The 12956-nt window shown below is 42.0% G+C and overlaps 1 protein-coding gene across 1 annotated transcript in view; it reads right to left on the bottom strand.

Annotated features, from left to right (window-relative positions):
- Positions 1-6492: 6492 nt before the first annotated feature.
- Positions 6493-12956, bottom strand: part of LOC126235383 (protein gooseberry-like) — a 257204-nt gene continuing 250740 nt past the window's right edge. The window contains exon 8 of the mRNA XM_049944106.1: positions 6493-7426. Coding sequence (XP_049800063.1) covers positions 7288-7426 — 139 coding nt within the window. The 3' untranslated portion in view covers positions 6493-7287. The remainder of the gene's footprint in view (positions 7427-12956) is intronic.

Genomic DNA, 12956 nt, shown 5'->3' with positions numbered 1-12956 from the left:
GTTGCTTTCCATTAACAAACAAAGTGATTTTTACGGTGAAATCTTACGTGACCATTCCCCGAGCATCCCAGATTAGTCTAACGCGCTGTTCGTTTTATCAGTGTGTATTAACAATAAGAGCAAAACACTCTCTACTCCAGCAGCGATTGAGAAGCGGTTCCGCATGGCACTAACAGTGAGGGAGGGTCAGGGAGGTGCTGTTGCTGGTGCAGTGTTGGTCATTCTTCATGTTATAGTGTCTCTGTTAATACATAGCGATAATAGGATAATAGCACTAGACTAATATGTGACCGCTGTGTCGAATGGGCACGTAAAACTCAAACTTAAAACCCATCATGTTTGTAAATGGAAACAAACGGACGCTCTCCATCGATGCTGGGCGTCCCATGAAAGACGTGCCGAGCAGTTTTGTTTGGGTTGACCCTAGCTACACGTTGCGAAAAAGAAACACCAGGGAAAATGCCCCTGACAACTGTTAAGAGGCATAGCTGTTTGCTTCAATGCAAGGAGATATTACACTGAAGCGACAAAGAAACTAGTACGGGCAAGCTTATTCAAATACAGAGATATGTAAACAGGCAGAATACGGCGCTGCGGTCGGCTGGCGCAGTTGTTAGATCGGTTACTGCTGTTACAATGGCACATTATCAATATTTAAATGAGTCTGAACGTGGTGTTACAGTCGGCGCACGAGAGATGGGACACAGCATCTCCGAGGTAGTGGTGAAGTGGGGATTTTCCCGTACTACCATTTCACGAGTGTACCACGAGTATCAGGAATTCGGCAAAACATAAAATCTCCGACATCGCTAAGGCCTCAAAAAGATTCTGAAAGAACAGGACCGACGACGACTGAGGAGAATCGTTCTACATGACTGAAGTGCAACCCTGCCGCAAATTGCTGCAGATTTCAATGCTGGGCCATCAATAAGTGTCAGCATGTGAACCGTTCAACGAAATATCACCATAAAAATTTGAGCTTTCGGAGCCGGAGGCCCACTCGAGCACCATTCACGACTGCACGACACAATGCTTTACGCATCGCCTGGGCCGTCAACTCCGACATTGGACTGCTGATCACTGGAAACATGTTGCCTGGTCGGACGAGCCTCGTTTCAAATTGTATCAAGCGGATGGACGCGTACGGGTATAGAGGCAACCTCATGAATCCATGGATCAGCTGGAGACTGCTCAAGCAAGTGGAGGCTGTATAATGGTATGGGGTGTGTGCAGTTGGAGTGATATAGGGCCTCTGATACGTATACACCTACTTAAGCATCCTGTATGATCACCTGCATCCATTAATGTCCATTGTGCATTCCAACGGACTTGGGCGATTCCAGCAGGACAATGCGACACCCCACACATCCAGGGTTGCTACAGAGTGGCTCCAGGAACACTCTTCTGAGTTTAAACACTTCCGCTGGTACAAAAATCCTCAGAAATGAACATTACTGAGGATATTTGGAAAACCTTGCAGCATGCTGTTCGGAAGAGCTCTCCACCCCTTGTACCCTTACGGATTTATGGACAGCCTTGTAGGATGCATGGTGTCAATTTATTCCACAACTACTTCAGACATTAATCTAGTCCATACCACGTCGTGTTGCGGCACTTCTGCGTGCTTGCAGGGGCCCTACACGATATAAGGCAGTTGTACCTATTTCTTTGGCTCTTCAGTGTGGACTGGGAGAAGGTGCTCTCAGCCTCGTGAGGCCGACTGAGGAGACCTTTAAATGATATGTAGCCGCTCATCGGTCTGCAAAGCTGATAACGAACAGGAGAGCGGCATGCTGATACTTTACCCCATTGGCAGAGGACGACACCGCAGCTGATCGGCATCTCGTCTTCTTGTGTGGTGGCGGAAATACTAATACGAAGTTCTTGCACATCGCGGAATTACTAATACGAAGTTCTTGCACAGGATGACATGTATGGAATCTGAGGTGGGGTTTGGGTTACAAAAACGGCGTTGGGGAAAAGGTGGTGGCCGAGTTGGCCGAGAGACGTTGGCAGCACTTGAGAATGACGGTTATGTGGAGTCGAACTGGGGTTGCAGCAACAAATGTAGGTAGGGAACTATACTGGGACGAGAGCAAAAGCAGTAGGGGAGGAGGGAAGTTTGTCAAATGGGCGTCGGGGATGAGGAAGGGAGGGGTATACCTTGTATATGCGTTCGGGGTGGAATGAGATTTGAGCAAAGGCTCTGTAACAGTATTTTTGAGTTTATTACCACAGGAATGTTTTTATACCATGTTTCCAGTTTCTGTAAATAATTCACCTGCTCTCCCAGTCACGTAGGAGACGCATGTGTTTATAATAATACTTATTTTCTGTAATGTAGCTTATCATTTCCTTGTATAGGTAGAAGGTGCATTTTCTTTGTTACTGAAATTAATTTCGTGACTCTCAGTGTTGTTGATTTCCCTTAACTACTCTGCAAATGTTGTAAGCCGTGTCCGGCACACAGCTGCTGCGAAAAATGGCCACCTCTGGAAGAGTCGTACCAGATTTATTTTGAAGGGATTGTAACTTCTATAAAACTGACAAAATTCTTATTTTAATGGTCGTTAGTGTCAATGCACGGAAACAACTGGCTGTGTGCAACACTTACAAATCTGTAACTGAATACGAGTTTTTAGTTTACATCTGTGTTACGAAAATGTCACTGACAGTCGTATGCTACATGCAATTCCGGTGGAGTCCTCTTCTCAGCCTCTTTCATATATTTTGTTGCAGAGAGACTGTGCTGTGCATAATCAAGTGTAATTTTAATTGTCGTCCTTTCTTGATATTGAAACCGTTACAGTCAACCTTGTAAACTATTTGTCACTTTCCTTATATTTTAATATCATTCACGAGCAATCGTACTGCGATTCTTTTTTTTTCCATGTTAATCCATTTCTCTCTGGGTACTTCACCAGCTGCGTCAAGGCAAAGCAATTAAAATGTGGAGGACTGCCTACGCTAATCATTCCTTTTTTAGACCCTGACAGGAAACCAGCTATAATCGTGGTATATTTTTTAAGGTCTCTGAACAAATGGAACTCTATTGGTATTGTGGTTTTCAGTCCGAAGTCTGGTTTGATGAAGTTCTGCATCTACTCTATCCTGGGCAAGCCTCTTCATCCCCCAATAACTAATGCAACCCACGTCCTTCTGAATCAGCTTACTGTATTCACCTCGTGGCCTCCCTCTGCTAGTTTACCCCCCCCCCCCCACTCTTCCCTCCAATATCAAATTGGCGATCCCTTGATGCCACAGAATGTGTCCTATAACCGATCCTGTCTTCTAGTCAGGTTGTACCACAAATTTTCTCTCTTCTTTCCCGTTCAGTATCTCTTCGTTAGTTACGTGATCTACCAATCTGATCTTCACCATTCTTCTGTAACACCAGATTTCAAAAGCTTCTATTATCTTCTTCCCTAAACTGTTTATCGCCCATATTTCACTTCCGTGACAACGCTTTCAGAAAAGACTCCCTAACGCCTAAACCTATATTCGATATTAACATATTTCTCTTCTTCAGAAATGCTTTTCTTGTCATTGCCAATCTACATTTCTCTCTACTTCGGCCATCATCAATTATTTTGCCGCCCAAATAGCAAAACTCATCTACTGTTTTAAGTTACGCGTTTCCAAATCTAATTCCCTCTCCATCACCTGATGTGATTCTACCACATTCCATTATGCTTGTTTCGCTTTTGTCGATGCTCATCTCCCAGTCAAGACACTGTCCATTCCGCTCAACTGCTCCTCAAACTCCTCCGCTGTCTCTGATAGAATTACAATGTCGTCGGCCAATCTCTAAGTTTTTGTTTCTTCTCTCTGAACTTCAATTTCTACTCCAAATTTTTCTTTGGTTTCCTTTGCTGCTTGCTCAGTGAACAAGCTGAGTAACATCTGGGATAGGCCACAACCTTCTCACACTCCCTTCTCAGTCACTGGTTTCCTTTTATGCCCCCTCAACTCTTACAACTGCCATTCTGGTTTCTATACAAGATGCAAATAGCTTTTAGCTATCTGTATTTTGCCGCTGCTGCCTCCAGAATCTCAAAGAGAGTATTCCAGCGAACATTGTCAAAAGCCTTCTCTAAACCTACAAGTGCTACAACCGTAGGTTTGCCTTTCCTTAACCTAACTTCGAAGAGAAATCGTAGGGTTAGTATTTCCTCACTTGTTCCTACAATTCTTGAGAAACCAAACTGAAATTCCCCGAAGTCAGCTTTTACAGTTTTTCCAATCTTCTGTAAAGATTTCGTTGTAGTATTTTGCAACCATGACTTATTAAACTGGTAGTTCGATAATATTCACACCTGTCAGCACCTGCTTTCTTCGGAAATGGGATTATTGTATTCTTCTTGAAGTCTCAGAGTACTTCGCCTGTCTCACATGTACTCTATGGAATTTGTGAGAACAGATGCAGGAAAAAAAATTAGGATTTCCATTTCTGATCCAGCTGTCTTCAATCACAGATATCTATTTACCCAGAAGACTCATTTCGCCGTCAGACAGGTTCTTGTGAACTGATAAACCTAATCTGTCATTGCATTTATTAAATTTTTATATTACAAGCTAAAACATTGAAAACAAGACGCCGAGAAATGGATGGCTAGACCAAGAATTCTAAGGTTGAAACAAACCATAAATGGTTTACTTCTTCACAGTGTTGATGACAATGATGATGACGTATTTCACATCTACTTTCTTTTCGAGTGTTACGGTAACCTTTATTGCAATCTTTCTGAGAATTTTCTTGGCTGATTGTGTTTGTTTGTCAATAACACACTTAGTTTCTATGAAGATTTATTGTTTAAAAAATTCTCCCATGTACATGTAACAGTATTACAAGAAAAATCACGAATAGTGATTATTACAAATTTCTCAAACTTATTAATTATTTAATGAATCTAATTGTTGGTATCTACAAATTGACAATGTATAAATAGTGGAGAAGTAATAATTTTATAACGATTTCGTGGCAGAGATTTTTCTAAGGCACTTAAGCTATAACAAGGCACTCTAAAATTGTATAGGAAGCAATAAATTAAGAAATCCGTGTAAAAAATGTTGTTTACTACATAAAACTTCTTTGTTTGAGATGTAGCACACCCAAACTCTTAAATGTTAGCAAAAATGTTACAAATTAAAAATATTCTAAGTAATTTACAATCATACAACATTTCTCTCCAGCTTGTGTCGGTTTCGTAAAACACATGACGATGTAAATAGATTTAACACTTTGTGTAAATTCATTCCAACGGCTTCAAAACTATTTTATCCGAGGTATGATTTGAACTACGTACAGTTTATTAAGTCATTCTCGAATGACAAGCTGAAGGTGAAATGTCGGTAAGGCACCTGGCGGCTAGATCACGGTTACTCCAGCGATGTTCTTACAAACAATTTTACTACGTAAAGATGAAAGTGGAAACTAATTTGCTCACTGACGCATCTGTCGCTCCAGTACGTTAGGAATAACTGCATCGTTTGTTATTACAATAGTTATTATTACCATTATTGTCACCTACATCTGACTCGTCAGTGAATAGTAAAAGGGAAGAAAATTTCTGAATAATGCAAAAGTAAAGGGTGGGCGAATCTAAAATGTTAGTAGAAATTTAATTTTTGTTGAGATTTCGGCATTCTACGTTTTTTCTAATGTTTGTTGAGTTTTCGGGATTCTACGTTTTATCACCAATGCCATAATCAATATGTGTGAAAGAAGTACCGAAAACGCTGTTAGCGGTTTTCATGGTCATTATCTGGTATAACAACATTATATTTGTCCCCCCCCCCCACAGTCACACTAGTTACAAGCAGGCATCACTTCATTATTTAGTACGTTACCGTCAACTATCGTAGATCGACTGCCAGAAGATGCTGCTCATCACTCAAGCGAAAAATCAAAGAAAATTTTTTCATTATGATTCGCGCACTGGATATAAAATAACTTTTTCTTGTCGGTTTGCATGTATTTCGAGTCTTTTTTTTTCTCGAACACACTTCTGTATAAGAGAATAATAAGCGCTAAACATGGATACAACTCTTTTGCTAACCATTTGTTGATGAAGGTAATAAGTTCGTTAACATAGTGAAAAAATCTGCAACAGACATTTTGCGATGTATGTGACGCGCTATACAGACTATCTACACTGGAATATGTACAGACGTCTTCACCCATATTGAAGAAAATATATTAATAAAAACATGTGTTTCACATTATGAGACCTATTATTTACAATGTAGACGTTTGTACATTGATGCTTGCTACTTATTTAATAATAAATACACTATACAAAATATCAATATAAAATAGCATATTTATAAATTCGTTTTAAATATTATAGCAACACATCATCTGATTATGAGACGGTGTAATGGATGGAATTGGTAATATTTTACAATTCTGCTTCATACCTTTTAAAAGGATTCTGTAATCATACAGTTTTAAGATATTTGTGTCAGTTAAAGCAAAATATTAAGAGAGAACTGCACATGGACTGAAAACAAAGCTCACAGATTGAACGACGTTCGAGGAATTACTTTAACGTCTGAAGCTATGAATTTCATTGTCAGTGTGAAAAAAGGACCACGCTTTAATGTCTTTGAAGTGAGACCTGGTTTCTGGTGTTACATACATAACACACACAAATCAACATCCTATTGCTGATTTAGCATAGACAGAGAGATAATGACGCGTAGTAGCAGGAATATTTCCTTAACGAAGAATTCGTTCCGTGAAAATAAGTCAAATAATTAAAATGTAGAATCACTCGTGACATCTCCCTGCAGGAAACAAACTGTCCGAAGCTGAAGTCAAACACTCAACACTGTAGATTACACTGTTTTGAATAAGCGGAAAGCTGCAGATGTGAGAACTATGCTGGAAAAACCAACGTCACACGCTCTGTCACTCGCATACGATCCACTAACACATTTCATATTTTCATTCGAGATGGCTTGATCATTAGTGAGATTACTTGCTAAGTTTAGCAAAAGAGACGGGTTCCAATTCACAGTATTTGTCAGGTGTGATGGGGAGTAACCTGTGGCTGCTTGCAGTTGGAATATGCTATCAGTAAATGGTGTTTGTGCCACTTTGTCCTATGATTGGCATATGTTCAGCAGAATGTCTGCAGCAAGCTGTGTTTCGTCGACTGTTCGCTCGAATCGTAAAGTTTCGATAACACGGTAGCAGGTTTGGACGGCGGCACAGTAACATCGGCGAGATGACAGTGTGACGCGGCCAGCGTCTGGCCCCTTCCTCGCTGCTTCCCGTGGAGCCTAGTGGACACGACTGCAAACCATCCCGGCATCCATGCTGCTCAGCTGGCCGAAGTACGGGTAGCCGGACTTCGCTTCTCCGGGAGAGTGCGGCGTCAGGTTGGCACCACCGTAGTGCGTTGCTCCGCTCGCGAACAAACTGAAACATAAAACGTCAGCTTCCTTAGTGGCGAAAATGATCGCATCAGTGCCATGGCACAGACATATAAATAATATCAGTAACTACAAAGAGTTGTCATAAAATTTTTAACAATCACCTCGAAACAATAAAGTCTCATATTTAATTTTTTTGATGAGAGGAGAGAGGCTTGCACGATGGTGGACGGAGGGGGGAGGGGGGGGGGATAGCGCGCGGCGCCAGTGCCTCCCTCCCTCCCCCGAAATTGTTTGGGCTTATACTTGACACAATGGAAAATTTCTAGTACCAAAATGCTTCTTAATACTATTATTCATTCTTGATTAAAGGCAAGTGAAAGGAGTTTCAAGTATAAAGAAGTTGTTGAAAAACAACACAAGAAGATTCACGTAACTGCACTGGTGTCCAAAATTAAAGCAACAAACTGCTATTTCCCCGCCCTGTGACTAATTCACGAGATAATCATACCGACTGTCAACAAATTTCCGTACAGTCATGTTCTGCACGGAGGACAGCATTCCGGTTAACGGACAACCACGGCAAAGATGACGTCAGAGCACCTATCAAACAGGGTAATGTTTGCTGGTTAGTTTGAGCCGGCCGCGGTGGTCTAGCGGTTCTGGCGCTGCAGTCCGGAACCGCGGGACTGCTACGGTCGCAGGTTCGAATCCTGCCTCGGGCATGGGTGTGTGTGATGTCCTTAGGTTAGTTAGGTTTAAGTAGTTCTAAGTTCTAGGGGACTTATGACCTAAGATGTTGAGTCCCATAGTGCTCAGAGCCATTTGAACCATTTTTTTGCTGGTTAGTCTCCCTTTCATAATCGCTGTGTACACGGTCACAGACGGTGCAGTACGGCACAGAGAAGACGCCTGCCATACAAAATGCGGTGGAAGGCCAAAGGAAGAATGGAAGCACAACAATCGCAAACTGATGTGGCTCATTGGCTTACGGTGAATCGTTCTGTTCTGTTCCGACAATTTGTAGAGATCGAAACTGTACCTCGAAGACCAATCGAAGACCAGGGCGTAGCCGACCACATGTGATATCAGGAAGAGAAATCCGTTATTTGGGTCCAAAGGCACGTCGGTACCGCTGTACTACTGTACTGTAACTGACATCTGACCTAGTAGCATCCACTGTACGGGTTGTATGAAGCAAAAGGTGTACAGAAACTTTCGGTAGAGTGGGCTTTATTGCCACAGACGTGCTGTATGTGTACCTCTGTCGAGTCTTCCCAGAAGGGAACGTCTAGACTGGAGTCATCAACATGCTACCTGGACGGTCGAACAGTGGGCCACTCTTCTTTTCGAAGATGAGTCCTGATCTAGTCTGGAGAACCGGCCGTTGTGGCCGAGTGGTTCTAGGCGCTTCAGTCTGGAACCGCGCAACCGCTACGGTCGCAGGTTCGAATCCTGCCTGGAGCATTGATGTGTGTGATGTCCTTAGGTCAGTTAGCTTTAGGCAGTTCTACGTTCTAGGGGACTGATGACCTCAGATGTTAAGTCACATAGTGCTCAGAGCCATTTGAACCATTTTTTAGTCTGGAGAATGATTCTCGACGGATTCGCATCAGAAGAGAACGTGGAACACGATGTAGGGATCCAACCATTGTGGAAAGGGACCGACATAGAGGAAGATCCTTAATGGCGTGGGAGGAGATTATGTTGACCACCTTCCTAAAATTATACAGGTGAATCGGCAGGGTTTACTGCTGTCAGGTATCGTGACGAGACCTTATGACCTCATGTGCGGTTGTTCCGAGTTGCTGTAGGCCCAGACATCATATTGATGGACGCTAATTCTCAACCTCATAGGGCACGGGTGGTTGATGTTTTTTTGGAAACAGAAAATAGTGCACGCATAGCGTGACCCGCTCGCTCTCCAAATTGGAATCCCTTAGAGCCTGTCTGGGATGCACTAGGGAGACGTGTTGCATCACGTTAGCATCCACCGACCACTCTCCGAGACCTGAGAGAAGTTCTGCAGGAAGAACGGGCGTTACTGTCTCATTTATTTATTTAACCTGATCAAATTAGGACCATCAGGCCCTCTCTTACATCGAACCAGTGTTCAACACATGCAGCATTTCACACATCAGAGTTACATCATGACAATAGTTTAAATAAGAATATTAAATTACTCTAGTGACAAAATGAATAAATAGTAATGATTAAGACCTAATAAAGTAAATGCTGGCAGTATTTTTACAACAGGTGCTATACATACAAATTATGATAAAATCAATAAAAATAGCAGTAAAAAATCAAATAATAATGATAAACATGAAAAAAAATTGCAATAGTAATGAAGATTTGTGCATATGTACGTTAATATCTTGTTGTGTAAAGCAGATGTTTACTAGTGTAGCGAGTTTTGGGAGAGGGAAATTTAAGGAGGGGGAAAGAGGGAAGTAGTGAGGTGAAGTGCATTCAGGTACAGAGGAAGGCATTACTGTTGCTTAAGTAGATACGTCATTGATTGTTTTTTGAAGCCGGACATGCTTCTAAGTTCTCTAACGTAACGAGGGAGGTTATCTCAGAGTCGGGTTCCCGCTTCTGTAAAGGACTTGGAGAAGGTGACTGAGCGATGCAGTGGAACAGAGAGGATTTTATTATGATGGGAACGTGTGTTTCTGTCATGTTGTTCCGACATAAGCGTTAAGGACGAGGAGAGATATGAGGGACAGTGTACGTTTATATGGCAGCAGATGAGACAGAGTGTATAGAAATCTCTACGTTTGTCTGCACGCAACCAGGACAATTTTGCATATGCTGGTGAAATGTGATCAAAAAGCCGAACGTCTAAGATATATCCGACGCAGGCATTCATGACCAGTTCGAGACGTCGCGAATTTTCCTGAGAGAGGCCTTGTAGGATAATATCGCTGTGGTCAATCTCATAGTGATATTGATGACATTCACAGCATGACCCGCTTTTGTAGGGCCTGTATTGCTGCCAGAGATAATCACACACCTTACTGAGAACAGTCGTCGCAATGTGTGTACAAATCCGTTAAGTTGAAAAAAGGGAAGAACATTTTTGTCTACCGTTATGCAAGTTTAGTTGCCTGCGTTCTATATTCTTTACATTGTTTCTACTTTACTATCAACTGTTTACACTGTTTTGTAGCAAAATAAACGCAGCCTTGCAAAATACCCGTTAGTTGCTTTCATTTTGAATACCAGTGTATATGACACGTCATCTCTTGTAAAACAGAGTAGATGGTTCAAAATGGCTCTGAGCACTATGGGACTTAACTGCTAAGGTCATCAGTCCCCTAGAACTTAGAACTACTTAAACCTAACTAACCTAAGGACATCACACACACCCATGCCCGAGGCAGGATTCGAACCGGCGACCGTAGCGGTCGCGCGGTTCCAGACTGTAGCGCCTAGAACCGCTCGGCCACCACGGCCTGCAGAGTAGATGGTGAATAGTTTTCTAACATTATGAAATCTGTATTTGCGCACAGATATCCTTGAGTTGGAATCAGGTCACCCAAGGACCGGTTTGAGATAATTCCTACCCTTGTTTGCAGTCTCAGTACTATACTTAGATATACAACGAAAAATTAGGTGCAACAGGGCTGCATCTGGGCTGCTTCGGAACTGAATAGACTCAAGGTTAGTGTCTTTTTTCGAAAAATTTGTGTATAGTAAACAGATGTCTTTCACGTAGAAGAAAAATAACGGATGATTTGGACTTTGCTTCGTAACTTTGTATTAGTTTCTTTGAATGTTTCGAGGTATTTGCTTTTCCACTGCGTAGCAATACTGCTGTAAATTAAATGAATATTTATATATTAACACATTTATGGATCACTTAAGACGAACGAAAACAGCAAATCAATTATTGTCCGCGTGTCTCGTCTATTAAAAGATTTAATCGAATCTATAATTATATTTTAATATAAAAAGTCACACTAGGTAAAATTAGCTTTCCGATTTGTCCTGCGTTTTCCCCCTGCCCCGCCCCGCGAAATGTAATCTTATGTTCGGCCCTGGTAGGAGGTATACAGGGTGCCCCAAGAGTAATGTTCAGTATTGAGAGATGTGACAGGAACCATCACTAGAAGCAAAAAAGTCTAGTAAAAATGATCTCTAAAATGCATATCTAGCTATGGGCAACTACTGTAAAACAATTCTATTCTGCTGCAAGGTCTTCGCTATCCATATTTTGAGAGGTGTATGGACCAAACCAACTAAAAAATGTCCAGTAAACATCGGCTCTAAGCCTACCTTTAGAGCTATGGGCATTTGTTTACTTTCACTAGTGTGGAACACATCACTTCTACCGAACAAACGCTCATAGCTCTTGAGGTATGCAGTTTAGAGTCCAGGTGTTCTAGATTTTTTTGCTTCAAATAATCATTCCGGTTATATCCCTGAATACCGACCATTTCTCCTAGGACAGCCTGTACGTCTTCAGTTCTGATACACGCTGATATCTCAGTGCCACAGCACTGCAGCACCCCGCTAGAGGACCCAAAGCAAAATGGTGCAGCCCGTTGGTAAAATGGGAGTATCGTGTGGTGATATACTTTCTGCATTTGAAGTGTTACAATACTACAACAATTCATACTTAGTTGGTGAAAGAACACGGCAATGAAGCACCATCATATCACACTGTGCTTAGGTGGCAAAGGTAATTGGAATGTGGTCAAACCATTCTGAATGACGAATGGCAGATCACGTCTCTGAAGAAATTGGAATCGCAAGACAAGTGTCGAAAACAACGCATCACAATCGAAGCGACAGTGAAAAAAGACAAAATGAGTCGCGGATCAGTTTTCTACGTATTGCACGCCATTGCGAACGTGACAAACATAGCAGCCTACGGGTACTGCGAACGCTCGCATCCATTCAACAATACCGCAAAAGCACACAGCGGTGGTCTCAGCCTCGAGGTTCACAGATGGTGGAGTGGAGGGGTAGGTGAGACAGTAGGTATGAATACTTGCCACAATCGGCCGAAGAAAGCCCCTGGATCGTGGGCCCCACTAGTGATGGACGCTTCGTAGTGCTTCCTTCCTTTGAGAGAACCATCCTACAATGGATAGGCAGTTCCCATACATGTCATTTGGAGTGGAAGGGTTGAATTCTTTGGGCAATAGAACACGGACACCAAAGTTCCAAAGAGGAAGCTAAGAACTAAAATCCCTCTACAGTGGGTGGAGGAGCCCCTGAGTAAAATCCAAGCGTACGTGTGATCAGTACCACACACTCACTTTTAATATCACTAAGACTCTATGGTAAACATGACGTAAAGTGTGATAAGCTGCGACCGAGTCAAATCACACTGCACAGAAAACCTCCCACTCACACACTAGCTTGTTTAAAGACCCCAACTCCACCTTGTATAAAATAGCTTGGAACAACTGATTATTTTACAAATGAGTTAATGTGTTAAATATTTGGCGTTAAGCTTTTAAGTGAAAAAGATTTACAAAAGATTTGAAATTATGTTTAGGGTGTGCAGGAAGTTGCTAAGCCCTCTCATTATTAAACATTGGATGAGCAGAGTTTTTGCAATT

The sequence above is a fragment of the Schistocerca nitens genome, chromosome 2 (genome assembly GCF_023898315.1).
Source record: "Schistocerca nitens isolate TAMUIC-IGC-003100 chromosome 2, iqSchNite1.1, whole genome shotgun sequence".
Classification (NCBI taxonomy): Eukaryota; Metazoa; Arthropoda; class Insecta; order Orthoptera; family Acrididae; genus Schistocerca; species Schistocerca nitens.
Note: the sequence above shows the minus strand (reverse complement) of the source record. Positions and strands in the feature narration are given on the sequence as shown.